This window comes from Gobius niger (assembly GCF_951799975.1).
Source record: "Gobius niger genome assembly, chromosome: 10".
Lineage (NCBI taxonomy): Eukaryota > Metazoa > Chordata > Actinopteri > Gobiiformes > Gobiidae > Gobius > Gobius niger.
Genome location: NC_136861.1, coordinates 1820654 through 1840364, shown reverse-complemented (window position 1 = coordinate 1840364; position 19711 = coordinate 1820654). Strand labels below are relative to the sequence as shown.

The 19711-nt window shown below is 45.8% G+C and overlaps 1 protein-coding gene across 3 annotated transcripts in view; it reads right to left on the bottom strand.

Moving 5' to 3' along the window:
* Positions 1 to 1714: 1714 nt before the first annotated feature.
* nbr1b (NBR1 autophagy cargo receptor b) overlaps positions 1715 to 19711 on the bottom strand; it is a 32810-nt gene continuing 14813 nt past the window's right edge. The window contains exons 14-22 of one of the 3 annotated variants that reach the window (XM_079565441.1): positions 19346 to 19421; positions 19031 to 19108; positions 18032 to 18244; positions 15765 to 15938; positions 13030 to 13207; positions 11274 to 11501; positions 10885 to 11091; positions 10689 to 10782; positions 1715 to 2601 (exon numbers count right to left, since the gene is read on the bottom strand). In XM_079565441.1, coding sequence (XP_079421567.1) covers positions 2428 to 2601; positions 10689 to 10782; positions 10885 to 11091; positions 11274 to 11501; positions 13030 to 13207; positions 15765 to 15938; positions 18032 to 18244; positions 19031 to 19108; positions 19346 to 19421 — 1422 coding nt within the window. In that variant the 3' untranslated portion in view covers positions 1715 to 2427. Of the gene's footprint in view, positions 2602 to 10688; positions 10783 to 10884; positions 11092 to 11273; positions 11502 to 13029; positions 13208 to 15764; positions 15944 to 18031; positions 18245 to 19030; positions 19109 to 19345; positions 19422 to 19711 lie in introns of all 3 variants that reach the window. The other 2 variants (XM_079565440.1, XM_079565442.1) reach the window with 2 other exon arrangements.

Genomic DNA, 19711 nt, shown 5'->3' with positions numbered 1-19711 from the left:
GTGGTGTTAGTCTGAGGGGGCGTGGAGTTAGTCTGAGGGGGCGTGGTGTTTGTCTGAGTGGGTGTGGTGTTTGTCTGAGTGGGCGTGGTGTTAGTCTGAGGGGGCGTGGTGTTAGTCTGAGTGGGCGTGGTGTTACTCTTAGGGGGCGTGGTGTTACTCTGAGGGGGCGTGGTGTTAGTCTGAGGGGGCGTGGTGTTTGTCTGAGTGGGCGTGGTGTTAGTCTGAGGGGGCGTGGTGTTTGTCTGAGTGGGCGTGGTGTTTGTCTGAGTGGGCGTGGTGTTAGTCTGAGTGGGCGTGGTGTTAGTCTGAGTGGGCGTGGTGTTAGTCTGAGGGGGCGTGGTGTTTGTCTGAGTGGGTGTGGTGTTTGTCTGAGTGGGCGTGGTGTTAGTCTGAGGGGGCGTGGTGTTTGTCTGAGTGGGCGTGGTGTTAGTCTGAGGGGGCGTGGTGTTAGTCTGAGGGGGCGTGGTGTTAGTCTGAGGGGGCGTGGTGTTAGTCTGAGGGGGCGTGGCGTTTGTCTGAGTGGGCGTGGTGTTACTCTTAGGGGGCGTGGTGTTACTCTGAGGGGGCGTGGTGTTAGTCTGAGGGGGTGTGGTGTTAGTCTGACGGTGCGTGGTGTTAGTCTGAGGGGGCGTGGTGTTAGTCTGAGGGGGCGTGGTGTTAGTCTGAGGGGGCGTGGTGTTACTCTGAGGGGGCGTGGTGTTAGTCTGAGGGGGCGTGGTGTTAGTCTGAGGGGGCGTGGTGTTACTCTGAGGGGGCATGGTGTTACTCTGAGGGGGCGTGGTGTTAGTCTGAGTGGGTGTGGTGTTAGTCTGAGTGGGCGTGGTGTTTGTCTGAGTGGGCGTGGTGTTAGTCTGAGGGGGCGTGGTGTTAGTCTGAGGGGGCGTGGTGTTAGTCTGAGGGGGCGTGGTGTTACTCTTAGGGGGCGTGGTGTTACTCTGAGGGGGCGTGGTGTTAGTCTGAGGGGGCGTGGTGTTAGTCTGAGGGGGCGTGGTGTTAGTCTGAGGGGGCGTGGCGTTGTGTAGCGAACAGCTGTAAACCTCTCGCTCTCTGGAGCACGTTTAACAAAGCAGAGCAGCTTCACATGGACAGATCGAAACAGTTGAGATTTTAACATTCGGTCCAAGGACGGCTGAGAAACATCCTGATAAAGTCGTCAATCCAGAACCAGGCTGTTTAAATGCACACGCGGTAAAAAGCGATCGATAACAAAACGTGTCAACAATAAGGGCTGAACGATATGGACAAAATGTCATATCTTGATATTCATGCCGGATATCTGGATTTCGATACGATACGATATATCTTTCAGCCCTATCAACAATGTTGTTGAAAATTGACTTGAAAAGGACGATACGATATAACTATTATAACTATGGGTTAAGTGAAAACCAAGCATTTTTCAGAAAAACAAAAACATAATAATAAAGAGTGCAGTTTTATTGATGAAAATCTATATTGTTTATATCTTGCTTTTTTCGATTTGAATGTTTTGAATGTTCACATCTGGATATCGATACGATAACGATATATATTTCTGCCCTATCAACAATGTTGTTGAAAATGGACTTGAAACAGAGATATTTAGGCATTTGCCTCTTCCCATAACGTTACTGTCCGTCCAGAGAGGAGAGAGGAGTTCATCAGAATAAAACCCCCGTTATCTCTGCATGTAGAATAAAAATCTGTGATATTGATTAAAACTAAAAACTTCTTAATGCAAAGTTGACTAAATTGGTCTTAAATTTAGTTGACTCAATTTATATGCAATTTTAGAGAATTGTTTGACAAAATCTCTTACATGATGTAGTTGTTATGATACTGAATAAAAAGGGAGGACGCTACAGTGTTTAATGTGAGTATTCCACTCTGTTGTTGGTCGCTGCTTTGCCTGTGTCCCCTTCTGGGTGTGTGAAATCATCCACGCTTTTCCTGTACGTCCTAAATCAGGCTTAAAATTCAAACACACTACGAGACACGATACTCTGCGACTGCCTTCAACTCACCACGACTCGGGAAAAAACTCACCGTCATTGAAAATAAGAGCGAAATCGGGCAAAGAAAACGTAGTGTGTGCTCAGCTTAGGGCGAACTATTGGAGAAGGAACATGTCAATCATCAACATTTCTAAAAAGTGGGCATTAGTTTGGTCATTTCAAACATTTCTTGATCAATATCTTACTCTTGTTTTGTTAGAAAATGCGATATTGATCTAAAACGGCTTCTTCAAATTCTCCCTTAGCTGTTCAACAAGCGCTCTGTCCCTAAGCGGGGTAAACAGGACTAACAGTCACCTGGGAAGATTCAAAGGTTCATAAATCAGATCTACAGCTGGTAAGATCTACACGATCTTACCAGCTGGAAATGTTTACAATCGACAAGCCTCCCAAAGTCAATTGGTGGAGTCCATGTGGGCGGGCCTCGGAGTCCTCAGTACTGCGTGGAGTAGCAGTCGTTATCGGTGACGTGTACCAGCTCGTTGACCACGTCCAGCAGGTTGTAGTTGTGTTTGAGGAGGAGCCGCTGGTTCAGAGCGCGGTCTCTGAAGCCCATCTCCTGCAGCACGGCCATCATGGTGTCCTGGGACGAGGCGTCCACTGGGGCCTGAAACACACGCACTCATTCAGTCAGTCACAGGTCAGTGTATATCAGTCACAGATCAGTGTATATCAGTCACAGGTCAGTGTATATCAGTCACAGGTCAGTGTATATCAGTCACAGATCAGTGTATATCAGTCACAGATCAGTGTATATCAGTCACAGATCAGTGTATATCAGTCACAGATCAGTGTATATCAGTCTTATATCAGTCACAGATCAGTGTACATCAGTCACAGATCAGTGTATATCAGTCACAGATCAGTGTATATCAGTCACAGATCAGTGTATATCAGTCACAGATCAGTGTATATCAGTCACAGATCAGTGTATATCAGTCACAGATCAGTGTATATCAGTCACAGATCAGTGTATATCAGTCTTATATCAGTCACAGATCAGTGTACATCAGTCACAGATCAGTGTACATCAGTCACAGATCAGTGTATATCAGTCACAGGTCAGTGTATATCAGTCACAGATCAGTGTACATCAGTCACAGATCAGTGTATATCAGTCACAGGTCAGTGTATATCAGTCACAGGTCAGTGTATATCAGTCACAGATCAGTGTATATCAGTCACAGATCAGTGTATATCAGTCACAGATCAGTGTACATCAGTCACAGGTCAGTGTATATCAGTCACAGGTCAGTGTATATCAGTCACAGATCAGTGCATATCAGTCACAGGTCAGTGCATATCAGTCACAGGTCAGTGTATATCAGTCACAGATCAGTGTATATCAGTCACAGATCAGTGTATATCAGTCACAGGTCAGTGTATATCAGTCACAGGTCAGTGTACATCAGTCACAGATCAGTGTACATCAGTCACAGATCAGTGTATATCAGTCACAGGTCAGTGTATATCAGTCACAGGTCAGTGTACATCAGTCACAGATCAGTGTACATCAGTCACAGGTCAGTGTATATCAGTCACAGGTCAGTGTATATCAGTCACAGATCAGTGTATATCAGTCACAGATCAGTGTATATCAGTCACAGATCAGTGTACATCAGTCACAGGTCAGTGTATATCAGTCACAGGTCAGTGTATATCAGTCACAGATCAGTGCATATCAGTCACAGGTCAGTGTATATCAGTCACAGGTCAGTGTATATCAGTCACAGATCAGTGTATATCAGTCACAGATCAGTGTATATCAGTCACAGATCAGTGTATATCAGTCACAGATCAGTGTACAGTGCCTCTCGTGAGTATTCATACACCTTGAACTTTTGCACATTTTGTCATGTTTACAACCCTAAACATGAAGATTTTATTTTGATTTTTTTACTGAACGTTCACACACAAGTAACCGACGACTGTGAAGTGAAAGCAAAATGATACATGATTCTGTTAATTTTCAAAAAATAGAAAAGTGAAAAGTGGGGCGTGCATAAGTATTCATACAGCATTTTCTGAGTGCATTAAATTGCCTTTAAAACATTTCTAATGACTCCAGAATGTTCACACCTTGGCCTAGTGGTTAAATAGAGGCACCTGTGTGTAATCTACTCTCAGAATAATTTCAGCTGTTCTTTTAGGCCCTCAGAGCTGTGGTCGGAGTGTATTGGTCACTGAACAGCATAATGACGGTCAAGGAGCACCAGAGAGGTCAGGGATAAAGCTGTGGAGAAGTTTAAAGCAGCCTTAAGTTATACAAAGATTTCCCAAGATTTGAACATCTCCCGGAGCAACTGTTCAATCCATTGTTCGGAAATGGGAAGAGTAAAGCACCACTGCCAACTTACCAAGGCGTGGTCCTCCACCTAAAATATCAGAGCGAACAAGGAGAGCACTGGTCAGAAAGGCAACCAAGTGCCCCAAGATAACTCTGGAGGAGCTGTGAAGTCCTGCCGCTGAGCTGGGGGAAACTGTACATGGGACAACTATAAGTCGTATCTACACAAATCTGGCCTTCATGGACGAGTGGAAGAAGAAAGCCATTATTGAAAGGAGGCCATAAGAAATCCTGTTTGAAGTTTGTAGAAGTCATATGGAGGACACAGCTCCATGTGGAAGAAGGAGCTTTGGTCAGATGAGACAAAAATTGAACTTGTATGGAGCAAACCTAACACTGCTCATGGTCCTAAGTGCACCATCCCCAGTGTCAAATATACGGGGGGGAGCATCATGATGTGGGGCTGCTTTTCCTCAGCGGGGACTGGGGAGATTGTAAGAATAGTTGGGAAGATGGATGGAGCCAAATATAGAGACATTTTGGAGGAAAACCTGCTGGAGTCACAAGAGAACTGAGGCTGGGGCGGAGATTCACCTTCCAGCAGGACAATGACCCGGAGCACAAAGCTAAATCTTCAATGGAATGGTTCAATAAAAAAATATTAATGTGTTAGAATGGCCCAGTCAAAGTCCTGACCTAAATCCTATTGAAAATCTGTGGAATAATGTGAAAACTGCTGTTCACAAACGCTCTCCTTCTAATGTGACAGAGCTGGAGTTGTTTTTTAAAGATGAATGGGGTAAAATGTCAGTCTCTACATGTGCAAATCTTTTAGAGTCAGACCCCAAAAGACTTTGTGCTGTTATTATAGTAAAAGGGGGTTCCACAAAGTATTCATTCATGCTGTATGAATACTTATGCACGCCCCACTTTTCACTTTTCTATTTCTTGGAAAAAAAACAGAATCATGTATCATTTCGCTTTCACTTCACAGTTGTCTGTTACTTGTGTGTGAACGTTCAGTAAAAAAATCAAAATAAAATCTTTATGTTTAGGGATGTAAACATGACAAAATGTGCAAAAGTTCAAGGTGTATGAACACTCACGAGAGGCTCTGTATATCAGTCACAGATGTACACTGATCTGATCAGATGACAACAGCACAGACGTAGACAACATCTTTGGGAACAGACCAGGGGAAGAGCTGCTCTTTCACCTTTGCCTCAAACACTTCAACACCAAATTAATGTTGGTTCAATGGCCCAAACTATGTTCAATGGATTTTAGTGTTGTTATCACATGTTTACTAGGGATGCACCGAGCCAATACTGGTATCGGATACCTGAGCCGATACTGGAAAAAATACAATATCGGGTATCGGTTAACAAATATCTGATACTGAACCAATACCTGTTTTCTCTCATTGCTTTAAAATACAACTTTGGAAATGCTGCATCTCATTTTGTAGCTCTGAACCTGTATTTCTGATCGCTGCGCAAAATGCCACTAGCAACAGCATGCTAAAGCTAGCAGCAGCATGCTAATGCTAACTTCAGCCAATCAAAGCTGGGACAGAAACTATAACTGGATCACCTAATAAAAGCCACTGCTAGAGCGGCCAAGTGTTTGTATTTTAACTGATCTCACACATTTCTTCAGTACAGTGGGGCAAACAAGTATTTAGTCAGCCACCAATTGTGCAAGTTCTCCCACTTAAAATAAAGACAGAGGTCTGTAATTTTCATCATAGGTGCACTTCAACTGTGAGAGACAGAATGAGAATTTTTTTTTCCAGGAATTCACATTGTAGGATTTTTAAAGAATTGATATGTAAATTATGGTGGAAAATAAGTATTTGGTCAATAACACAAATTAAACTCAATACTTTGTAATATAACCTTTGTTGGCAATAACAGAGGTCAAACGATTACTATAGGTCTGTACCAGGTTTGCACACACAGTAGCTGGTATTTTGGCCCATTCCTCCATGCAGATCTTCTCCAGAGCAGTGATGTTTTGGGGCTGTCGCCGAGCAATACGGACTTTCAACTCCCTCCACAGATTTTCTATAGGGTTGAGGTCTGGAGACTGGCTAGGCCACTCCAGGACTTTCAAATGCTTCTTACGGAGCCAGTCCTTCGTTGCCCGGGTGGTGTGTTTGGGATCATTGTCATGCTGGAAGACCCAGCCACGTTTCATCTTCAAAGCTCTCACTGATGGAAGGAGGTTTTGGCTCAAAATCTCACGATACATGGCCCCATTCATTCTTTCCTTAACACGGATCAGTCGTCCTGTCCCCTTAGCAGAAAAACAGCCCCAAAGCATGATGTTTCCACCCCCATGCTTCACAGTAGGTATGGTGTTCATGGGATGCAACTCAGTATTCTTCTTCCTCCAAACACGACGAGTTGAGTTTATACCAAAAAGTTGTACTTTGGTTTCATCTGACCACATGACATTCTCCCAATCCTCTGCTGTATCATCCATGTGCTCTCTGGCAAACTTCAGACGGGCCTGGACATGCACTGGCTTAAGCAGGGGGACACGTCTGGGATTCCCTGTCGTTGTAGTGTGTTACTGATGGTAACCTTTGTTACTTTGGTCCCAGCTCTCTGCAGGTCATTCACCAGGTCATTCAACAGGTCCCCCCGTGTGGTTCTGGGATTGTTGCTCACCGTTCTCATGATCATTGTGACCCCACGGGATGAGATCTTGCGTGGAGCCCCAGATCCAGGGAGATTATCAGTGGTCTGGTATGTTCCATTTTCTGATTTTCTTCCCACAGTTGATTTTTTCACACCAAGCTGCTTGCCTATTGTAGATTCACTCTTCCCAGTCTGGTGCAGGTCTACAATTCTTTTCCTGGTGTCCTTCCACAGCTCTTTGGTCTTGGCCATAGTGGAGTTTGGAGTCTGACTGTTTGAGGCTGTGGACAGGTGTCTTTTATACAGATAACCAGTTCAAACAGGTGCCATTAATACAGGTAACGAATGGAGGACAGAAGAGCTTCTTAAAGAAGAAGTTACAGGTCTGTGAGAGCCAGAGATCTTCCTTGTTTTTACAAATAAATTCTTGAAAAATCCTACAATGTGAATTCCTGGATTTTTTTTTTCACATTCTGTCTCTCACAGTTGAAGTGCACCTATGATGAAAATTACAGACCTCTGTCATTATTTTAAGTGGGAGAACTTGCACAATTGGTGGCTGACTAAATACTTTTTTGCCCCACTGTACATGTTGTGATGATCAGATCAATTTTATGTGAATTATTTCTATCAATGTAATCTAAATGGTGTGTCATATACCTGAGGATATTTAGTGTAGAAATTAATTCTTGTTTAATATTTTTCCATGACAGTTTATTAATAAATAGCCAATAATTGATAACATCTCATTTGCAAGAAAAGATTAGACTTTATTGTTCTCACACTGGAGAATAGAGGAACCTTCACTTTTTCACTCAGAGAAAGAAAAACTCTTGGTATCGGTAAATATTGTCACGACTCCCCGCGACTGGGAACTATCGCAACATCGGGCGAAAAAATCGTGTCATGTGTGCTCAGCTTTAATCTCGTTCAACATTAACTAGTTACAAGAGCGGTGGTTGATATCTACACTGCGTTCCATATTATTATGCAAATTGTATTTTTGTGTCAAAAAGGTAAAAAAAAAAAAACAATAATAAAGAAACTCATGGATGGTGTCGTGTCTCGGGCTCTATGAATCACTGACATTAATCTCAGAGGCCTGGGATGATTAGTTTTCAGGTTAAGCCCAGTTAAGGGAAAAACTACTGAAAAAGGGTGTTCCACTTTATTATGCAGATCATCATTTTCAAGCAATATGGGAAAGAAAAAGGATCTCTCTGCTGATGAAAAGCATGAAATGGTTGAATGCCTTGGTCTAGGTATGAAAACCTTCGATATTTCATGAAAGATGAAGCGTAATCATCGAACCTATAAGAGATTTGTGGATGATTCAGAGCACACACGGGTTTGTGCAGATAAAGGCACAATATGGACGGTTTCTACCAACAAATACATCAGATTAATAGAACAGCTGCTACAAAACAGCAGACAGGTTGCTGGTGCCTCTGGAGTCTCCCGAACATCAAGGTGTCGGACCCTCCAGAGGCTGCAGTTGTGCATAAACCTTCTATCCGGCCTCCCCTAAACTGTTCATTGAAGCTGATGAGCAGAAACGGCTCCAGTGGCTCAGAAATACAAGAGGACTCATTTTCAAACAGGCTGTGACGTCAGTAACGAGGGGGCGGAGTCATGTTTTGTGCCAGAATCATGAGGAGAGAGCTGGTCGGCCCCTTTAGGATCCCTAAAGGTGTGAAAATGACTTCTGAAAAATATGTGGAGTTTCTGACTGACCACTTTCTTCTAGGGTACAAAAAGAAGAGCCGTGTTTTCCCGAACAAGATCCTCTTCATGCATGACAACGCACCATGTCATACTGCAAAGAATACCTCTGCATCACTGGCTGCTATGGGCATAAAAGGAGAGAAACTCATGATGTGGACCCCCTCCTCCCCTGACCTCAGCCCTATTGAGAACCTTTGGAGCCTCAACAAAAAAAAAGTTCTATGAGGGTGGGAGGCAGTTTCATCCAAACAGCAGCTCTGGGAGGTTATTCTAACATCCTGCAAAGAAATCCAAGCAGAAACTGTCCAAAAACTCACAAGTTTAATGGATTTAAAGGTCCTATATCATGCAAAATCGACTTTTTGGAGCTTTTAGCCATGTTGTTATGCTATTTCCTTATAAAAAAAAAAACCCTGAATGGTTTGTGGCTTCATTCACGCCGCTCTCAGTAATCGTCCTGAATCCTGCTCTCTGAGCAGCTGTGCCGCCCTCTCCTGGTGAACGACTGAGTGTTCAGTTGTGTCGTCACAGCGGAACGGAAGTGCTCGACGTCTGTAATGTAATGTCTTAATTCTATGCTTATGGCCTGATTTTAATTTGTAAACCACCCTTTTCATTATTTCTGTTGTAAGAAATAAATAAATAAAGGAAAAGGAAAAAAAAAAAGAAAGGATGTGCCCGAGGTGCTTCCAGGTCAGCTGTGGCCAAAACAAACACATCCCCTGAGCGTCTGAACAGACGTCATGTTTGCGCTGCAGCTGAAGATGGAGCTCGTTATAACCTATTCTGGACACACCTGTTCTTCATCCTACCTAACGATAATGTCATGGAGAAAAAGAAGCGCGTTTGGCTACGAGGACAGGACTATATATACAGTCTATGATTCAACCTTCCTAAAGAACAGGCCACTCCCGTCAGAAGTTGTTTTTTTCTCCGGGATTCAGCGACTATCACCAAAATATTGTTTTTCTGTGACTGTCTCTGATGGATGTTTGGTGAAGCTTTGCCAGAATCAAAGTGGATTAACTTTTATAACCAACGCGAGTCCCACAATGTAAACAGCGATCGAGCAGAGGGTGAGTCAGTCCAAACGTGTATTAGCATGTGTGTTAGCTTGTGTGTTAGCATATTAGCTTGTGTGTTAGCCATTTATGAAGCTGTGTTGCAGATGTCAACTCCTTATAACTGCATTGTGAAGTATCTTCACTTATTGCTGTTTATTTATATTACGGTAAAGTATGTGCGGAGAGAGGGGGCGGAGTTAACTGAATCGAAGAGTTGTGTCTTCCGGGTTTGAAAAATACCAAGCAGGTACAAGCATTCATATAAATGCCTATACTTAACTTTGGAATGGCTAAAATAGCATGATACAGATCCTTTAAGAGTTTCGAAGCTGCTCAAAGAAACTCCTATGGTAAATATAACTTGACCTGTTAAGATTTTTTTGATTGAAATAGCTTTTGATTTCAGTAAATATGACCTCCTAATGCTACAAATTCAGCAAATGACCATTTTCAGTTAATTACAAGCTTTAAAATGTATTGAAACGATGAGTTGCATAATAATGTGGAACAGTGGATTTTGACGTTTTTACTACATTACATTACATTAGTACAAAATACTGTTTTCACTGGGAGATTTTTTCAACCACATTTAAATGATCCTCTACCAGTCAAAGACTTGAAAATTATGCTGACTCTCATTTGAGTTGACAATTTAGAAAATCAGAGAAAAATGTCATTTGCATCATAATTTGGAACGCAGTGTAGAGTCTAAACCAGTGGTTCCCAACCTGGGGGGCGGGCTTCTCCAGGGGCCAGCGCTTAGTCTGACCATAAGTGTTAGTGTTTGAAAAAGGAGAAAGGAGTACACTTCCGTTTATTTGTTTGAAATCAATGCTTATTTTGATACAATTGTGGGGGCTGCAGTTTTGGACTGTGGGTTTGGCCTGATTCCAGTTTGTCCAGGGCCTTCAGGGAACCACTGGTATAACGCCAGTGTTACAGTGTTTGTAAAGCTGCAGTGTAGCAGACTGACCTGTGGGGGGCCCTGTCCGGTGAACAGAGCCTTATATGCGGACGCAGCCACGGACAGCGCTCCTTTGACCAACCCACTGGTCAGCCCCGCCTCCCTGTATGAGCACAGAGCACAGGAATCTCACAGTCACCAGGGCAATGTGCTTCAAGCAGAAACATTTAAAAGGTGAATCTGATCTGGTGAAGGTTAGTAGTACTTTGGGTCCTCTGACGGCTCCCCCAGTGGCTCCTCCTGCGGCTCCTGTGGCTCTGGCTCCTGTGGCTCTGGCTCCGCAGATGGCTCTCCTGCTTTGGCCTGGGTTTGTTCGGAGCCACAGTCTGGGGCCCGGGGAGGTTCTTCAGCGCCCTCCACAGTCCTCTCCTCGGCAGCGCTCTGCGGCTCACTCTGACCAGGGCTGCCCGGCCTGGACAACACAATGACCACTGTTACGACATGACACATAACACACAGGGTTCTCCTGTCTGATTCTGCAGGTCACAATATAAAAACACATCTAAAACTTGGCTCTGCCCATTATCTAGATTTTGTGGACAGCTATTCTGTCCAATATCCTTTCCATCAAAAGACGCAGTAAGACATCCTGACCTGTGAGCACCAGGGGGCGCCACCACCTCGGGCGTGAGCGGCTCCTGGTCCAGGGTTTGGGAGGTGCACAGCATGTCGTTGGCGCTGCTGGTCAGAGGGCCCTCAGACCCCTCTGCGCCTGGGTCAGAGGAGGGGGTGTGGGCTGATGATAGGGGAGCGGGGTCAGGGGAGAGGAGCGTGTCAGAGGGGGTCCCTGCAGGACCGTCCCCAGGCTGGGACAGAGCGGAGCTGCAGGAGACAAACACATCAGTCTGGGAGCATGGACGAACGGGAGGAGCCAGCAGTAGTGGAACAGCCTGGGCATGAGCGACTCCGCGTCGACTTTCTCTGCACTTTTCCATAAATAAACAACACTAGCATGTGCGCATGCCTTAGCTAAACACTTGTCTTCTGGCGCATAAAACTGCTACGATAAAACTTTGGTCGTAGCTACGATTGTCTCTTAGTTTGAACAACCGCACAGTGGAGACGAGAGCAGCTCACGATGTTTCCACCCCCAAGTCTGTAATCGCCAGGCATAGGGGAGAACCTGTGTGAACCTGTGAGAAAAGTGTATACACTGGCCCTCATTTATCAACATTGCGTACAAAAACGGTGTACGTGTAGGTGTATTTGTGATATACGCCAGAGTGCGCGTGGCATTTATGAACCCGTGCTTTACGCTCAGATCTCTCCGTACGCAAAAGCATCTGATGGTAAATGTCACGGAGAAATCCCAGCGTCATTTGAATGAAATGCCCAAAAATATTCATAATCAGGAGGCCTCACCCACGGGTTTTAATGCACGCACATACGAAACACGGCAAAAAAGGAACATTTCTCCAACCAGGAAATGATAAAGAGTTGTTATTAACACAACAAATATGATATTTTTGCGCATGAGAAAAATTAAAGAATCTATTAGAAACCCACAATAACCTTATAGCCAATCCAAGATCACATTCACTAAAAAGAAATAGGTCAATAATAAAAAAAAAAGTTTATTAAATACGCTGTAGGCCTAAATAGCCTATATAAAAAGGGTATAAAATAAAAAAAATAAAAAAATAATGTGTAGTAAAAAGAAGAAAGCGTGGATGTAACGCTGCAGTCCCAGCAGACTCTGGACCATGAACTGAATCAGTGAAAAGCAGCGGTCAGCTCCGCGGACTCAGCGCTGGAGCCGGGGGCAGAACTGCACGTCTTTTGGCCTGAGCAGAGCTTTCCTCCGGGAGGGAACAGGTGCGCGGAGAGCTCACAGCCAACCGGAACCTAACGAACCCGTCCGGACCGAAGACAGCCCGACGACGGGACGAGCTTCGATCCTCCCCCTGAGGAGAGGAGAGCGCGCGGTCAGCAGACCCTGCGCGCGCCCGGACCTTACGAACCGTCCGGACCGAAGAAAGCTGTGGTGCTGTCGAAGGATTTATTTGACACCCGGGCGCCACGGAATACGGTCCACAGACTTGGCGCTCAAACCAGCCAGAATCATCATGCAGATCATCATTTTCAAGCAATATGGGAAAGAAAAAGGATCTCTCTGCTGAAGAAAAGCGTGAAATGGCTGAATGCCTTGGACTAGGTATGAAAACCTTCAAAATTGTGATCCACAAAACATACTTCCTCCCCCCTAGACGAGGCCACGCCCCCTTTTAGGCTCTTCAGAATACAAGGGGGTGGAGGAAGTACTCCTCCACCACGGCCTGTTGCGAGACATGCTAGTTTGAGCTAGTTTGTTTCAGCCCTCACACAAACGTACGCACATGCTGCTCCTCACCTGTACATGGAGTCCCCCAGGGGCCGGCTGGTGTCGAAGCAGTCAGGCAGGATGATGATGTAATCCTCTGAGGAGGTGGAGGAGGAGCGGCTCCGGGGCCTCTCTCTGTGCTGGGGCCCCTGCACTGGCTCCACACACAGGCTCTTCATCCCACACTGCTCCCGTGTGCCAGTGACCCCTGAGGGCAAAAGGGGACACGGTCAAACTCTTCATTTATTAGAGTAAGAGAAGAACAACGTTGGGTAAACTGACATTTACCCAACGAGAGATTCAAATGGATGCAGCAATGTCAGCCATTTATATCTGGAGATGTAAATGGCTGACATTACTGTCCCCATAGTTTGAGAGTATTATATCACATCAGATCAGATTTAAAGACTGGATCGGATCTGATCCCCCAGGAGACGGCCATGAATCTGTAGCGGCTCTAACCTTCAGGTTTACTGCAGCACTGCTAATGCTATCGCTAAGCTACTATTGCTAACAGCCACAGCTTGAACCCTCACTGAGAACGATCAGCAGCAGAGAGAAATATAGTAACAGCAGAGAGAAGATCCTTGTTTCCTTTGCTTTGTCATCTCGCTTTTACAGAGGAGTCAGAAACTCCAACAGCAGAGAGGAGAGTGTTTTTTAATTATCCTTTATTTATTCAGACTAGTCCCTTGAGACTCAATATCTCATTTACAAGAGAGACCTGTTTCAAACATATCAATTATAAACAGCTCAGAAAGTAAAAATTTTACAAATACGTAACATGGCTAAAAGATTCTAGTTAAAACAACATCAATTTCCGACACATGACTTTTTAATAAAACTCTAAATTCTCCTAATGTGACCAGGCTGGACAGCTTCAGATCCTACCGAAGTGTGTTCCAGCTGGAGGAACCTGAGAAGGAGAAAGCCTTTTCCCCCAGCTCTGTGTGCACTGCTGGGACACTGAAGGACACAGAGTCCTGGGAGCCGAGGCTGCGATGGTTAACTCTGCATGTCAAGTAACATGACAAGTACGACGGCACTAGGTGGAGAATAGATTTGTAAATAAACAGATACCAGTGCAAGAGTCTGCACATATATAATGAGGGCCATTTCACCAGCGAGTACAGGGTGCAGTGGTGAGTTGAGTATTCAGTGTCTGTGATATACCTTAGCACTCCATGATACACTGCGTCCAGCGAGCGCAGAGAGCTGACAGAGGCATTCATGTAAACAATATATCCATAATCTAAGACACTCATAAACGTGGCAGACAGCAATTGTTCTCTGGATTGAAAAGAGAAGCATGTCTTATTTCGATAAAAGAAAACCAGATTGAGCGTCAAGTTTCTTCAGCAGGCTACCAATGTGTCCCCTAAAGTGAGTGCCAAGGTATTTATAGGATGTTAGCCCTCGTGTTGCCTTCGCGGGTCTTTTTGACCCGCTGTCATGTTCCGGGCATTTGGATGCAAGGTGACACAAGGGGGCGCCCTTCCAACCTTCTCAGTGTAAACGTGAGTTGACTTTCTTCAGAGTTAGACTTTCGGTCAGACACCATGAGTGACAGTAACATGACGCTAAATACAGTGAGCTCTTTGTTTCCAGTAAAAAAGGCTTCAGTCACAGACTGAGAAGTGAAGAAGGAAGTCATGGTGCTTCTGCATTAGACAGAACTTCAGACTTCTGCTGCATGTAGTGGTCATATTATATCATATCAAATGTAATCTGTAAAGCACTTTGTAATACCTTTCGGTATGCAAAGTGCTTTATCAATAAAGATTGATTGATCATATTCCGAAACTCAAATCTGTAGTCAAAACATAATATATGGAAATAATTATTACAATTACAAAAATAAAAATATTTGAAAATCATGTATCTAATCAAAAAATAGTTTTATTTACTCTCATTCTAAAAAAAAAACAAAAAAAAAATAAATAAAAAAAAAACAATCAAACCCTAACCATTTGTATCTGCTCTAAAGTCATGTTTGTCCCAGTTCCTCTGAGTCATGGTGGGTCATGGTGGACCATGACAGATGTGGACAGGACTGTGGTAGATCTACGTTTACTTTGGAGAAAATAGTTACTATAGTAACTGGTGAAGAAATTAACCTCATGAGCTTCATCTGTAACATCTGTCCACATCAGTCCTGCTGCACCACGACTCAGAGGAACTGGGACAAACATGACTCTACAGCAGATACAAATGACCTGGGTCTGTTTGGGTTTTCTTTTTTAGAATGAGAGTAAAGTAAAAAAAAAAAAAAAGTTTTATATTAGATACAGCATTTTTGTAATTGTAATTATTTTCCATATATTATGTTTTTACTACAGATTTGAGTTTCAGAATATGATCAATCAGTCAAACCTTATTTATAAAGCGCTTTTCATACCTAAAGGTATCACAAAGTGCTTTACAGATTACAACATTTGATATAATAATATGACCACTACATGCAGCAGAAGTCTGAAGTTCTGTCTAAAGCAGAAGCTCCATGACTTCCTTCTTCACTTTAGTTTAAAACCTCATAAATAAGGTTTAGACCACGGGTGTCATACTCATTTTGGGCCGTGGGCCGAAATTCAGCTCCCACGGTGGGTCGCAGGCCGCATATAATAGAGAATCTTTTTCCAAAAATGAATAATAATAAGCTGTGATTTGGTCAAAGCCCCAACATGACTGTAGCTTCATTAATAACAACAGCTTACACTTGTATTGCACAAGTTCCTCAAGTAAAGTGGTCAGTTCCTTTGACATACCTGAGGGCGAGGCCTGGAAATGGGCGGGAACAGAGCGGGGGCCCTGTGCAGAGCTGGGGCCCGCTGCTGGGCCGGGGGCCACAGAGAGAGCCTGCAGAGGCCCCGGGGGTTTGGACGGGCTGGTCCCAGGGCTCTTCAGACTCTTTGCAGCTGGAGAGGACAGTCCTGCCTGAGCTGCAAAGAACACAAGACTGATCGTCAGCCACACGAGACCGACCATCAGAGACCGACCGTGAGCCACACGAGACCGACCATCAGCCACACGAGACCGACCATCAGCCACACGAGACTGACCATCAGCCACACGAGACCGACCATCAGCCACACGAGACCGACCATCAGAGACCGACCATCAGCCACACGAGACTGACCGTTAGCCACACGAGACCGACCATCAGAGACCGACCATCAGCCACACGAGACTGACCGTTAGCCACACGAGACCGACCATCAGAGACCGACCATCAGCCACACGAGACCGACCATCAGCCACACGAGACTGACCATCAGCCACACGAGACTGACCATCAGAGACCGACCATCAGAGACCGACCATCAGCCACACGAGACCGACCGTCAGCCACACGAGACCGACCATCAGAGACCGACCATCAGCCACACGAGACCGACCATCAGCCACACGAGACTGACCATCAGCCACACGAGACTGACCATCAGAGACCGACCATCAGAGACCGACCATCAGCCACACGAGACCGACCGTCAGCCACACGAGACCGACCATCAGAGACCGACCATCAGCCACACGAGACTGACCATCAGCCACACGAGACCGACCATCAGAGACCGACCATCAGCCACACGAGACTGACCATCAGCCACACGAGACCGACCATCAGAGACCGACCATCAGCCACACGAGACCGACCATCAGCCACACGAGACCGACCATCAGCCACACGAGACTGACCATCAGCCACACGAGACTGACCGTTAGCCACACGAGACCGACCATCAGAGACCGACCATCAGCCACACGAGACTGACCGTTAGCCACACGAGACCGACCATCAGAGACCGACCATCAGCCACACGAGACCGACCATCAGCCACACGAGACTGACCATCAGCCACACGAGACTGACCATCAGAGACCGACCGTCAGCCACAAGAGACCGACCGTCAGTCACACGAGACTGACCATCAGCCACACGAGACTGACCATCAGCCACACGAGACTGACCATCAGCCACACGAGACTGACCATCAGCCACACGAGACCGACCATCAGCCACATGAGACTGACCGTCAGCCACACGAGACCGACAGTCAGCCACACGAGACTGACCGTCAGCCACACGAGACCGACCATCAGCCACACGAGACCGACTATTAGCCACACGAGACCGACCGTCAGCCACACGAGACCGACCGTCAGTCACACGAGACCGACCGTCAGCCACATGTGACTGACCGTCAGCCACACGAGACCGACTATTAGCCACACGAGACCGACCATCAGAGACCGACCGTCAGCCACGCGAGACCGACCGTCAGCCACACGAGACCGACCATCAGCCACACGAGACCGACAGTCAGCCACACGAGACTGACCATCAGCCACACGAGACCGACCATCAGCCACATGAGACTGACCGTCAGCCACACGAGACTGACAGTCAGCCACACGAGACTGACCGTCAGCCACACGAGACCGACCATCAGCCACACGAGACCGACTATTAGCCACACGAGACCGACCGTCAGCCACACGAGACCGACCGTCAGTCACACGAGACCGACCGTCAGCCACATGTGACTGACCGTCAGCCACACGAGACCGACTATTAGCCACACGAGACCGACCATCAGAGACCGACCGTCAGCCACACGAGACCGACCATCAGCCACACGAGACCGACCGTCAGCCACACGAGACTGACCATCAGCCACACGAGACCGACCGTCAGCAACACAAGACATTTCATGTGGGCTAAGTCAACAAAAATGTGATTTCCATTTTGTCGATTTATATAGTCAATTTTACATCAATATTTAAAGTTTCTCTGAGTTGGTTTGGTTCTTAAATTCTCAAAACAACATGGGCTAAGTCTCCAAACCACAACAGTTTGGAAGGTAAATGCATTAGTTTGTGTAGAGTGTCAAGTAAAACTGAGAAAAAAAGAGACTTTATTCAGACACACCGAATCCTGCAGCGCTTCACGATGATATGAACAATGGTTTAAGGTAGAAAAAACAAAGTGTGTTTTGTGCCATGTTTAGATTTGTGTTTTGGGCAGACTCACCGGCCTCTTTCCCTGTGGCTCCTGGGGCCCCTGTGGCTCCTGGGCGGGGCTCTCGCACAGGCGTGTGCTCGGGGCTGTCCTCCAGCGTCATGGATCGGATGACGGTCTCACAGACGAACTGGGAGCTGCTGAGGTCCTCCTGGCCCTCCTCCTGCGCCGGGACCCCTGAGGCCCCTGGAGCCGCGGCCCCTGGAGCTGCTCCGTGGGCCATGTCTAAGGACCGCAGTATAAGTGGACTCATTTCTTGCCCCTCACAGTGGATTGCATTTGCAGAAAGAGACAGCGGTAAACCCAGAAGAAGATGCAGTCATAGTGATTGTTTTCCCTCCTGAATGTGGAACTCTTTCCCGTGAAGAATTGACATATTAAGAATGTGCCGGGAAATTTAGGAATGACTATAAACAAGAACCAACAGAAGCTTGTTACCCTTGTAAAAGGAAGGTGGGCCGGGAGTGCTGGGCCAAGAAACAGTCTTAGCAAATGTCTCAAAATGTTTAAAAATCAGGTGGAGTAGAACAAGGAGAACATGGAGTTATAACAGACTTGCCTTGGGTTGTAGGTGAGTGTGGCAAAAGGAATCCGAGGCACTCTGATGCAGATAAAAGCCCTTTATTAAACAACAGACTTGCCTTAACCAAGTCTGTTATAACTCCAGAAACCAGTTACTTTTTTAGGTTTGGGAACTGGCACTCTAATAACAATAACTGTGCTTTGATAGTGCCCACACTATTTCCATCGTGTGATTCACATTGAAGACAATAAACTCTAAATGAAATTTTAAATCCCCTTTATTCTTGGTCTTCTCTCCATGATGCACAATAAAGGTAAGGTTCATTTAAAGCTCACCAAGGAAGGAGAGCAAGCTGAGTAAAGGACGGCCAAATATTTGGGCTTGGTGTGAATCCTCTGTACTGTTGTGCTGTGTGAGCGTGATTTCCCATGATGCTGTGCTGTGTGAGCGTGATTACCCATGATGCTGTGCTGTGTGAGTGTGATTACCCATGATGCTGTTAATGACCTCGGCCTCCTCTTGGATCAGGCCTAGAGAGGGGCTGCCTTTGTCCTGAAGGTGGCAGTCTTGAGGCAGAGGGGAAAAGAACTAATTAGGCAATCGACAAAAATGACATGGACAAATAATCACAACACTCTGAGCGTCACAAACTAATCTGGAGCTAGCTCAGAAAACCCTCATCTGGCCTTTTCCTGCTTGGATACCCCTGTTGGCCCATCAGACGGTCCTCATATCCCTGAACTCCATCTGGTGGCCCCTCAGACGGCCCTTGTCTCCCTGGACTCCCCCTGTTGGCCCCTTACCTGCTGGGGTGTTGTTGGGGACACTCTCCAGCTCCTGTACGATGTTGATGTCCAGCAGCTCGAAGGACAGCAGATCCTGAGGGCAGAGGAGGATTAGTCTCTTAAAGGGGTAGGCCAGTATTGATTTGTTCAAATCTCACTTTGTTTTTTTTGAGGTTCAAAACTGAAAGTATCAGGCAGGAAATAGACTGAATAATCCCTCTAAAGACACATTAATAATGTTATTGAGTCAGAGCCTGTAAAGTGTGGAGTCTGTAGGAGCTACTAAAGCTGAGATGTTGTTGCAAGAGTGGAATGAAAACCTCATTTGTAGAAAAGTGGCATTCTAGTATCTACACAAGTGCCCTGTGTATATCCACGCGGGAA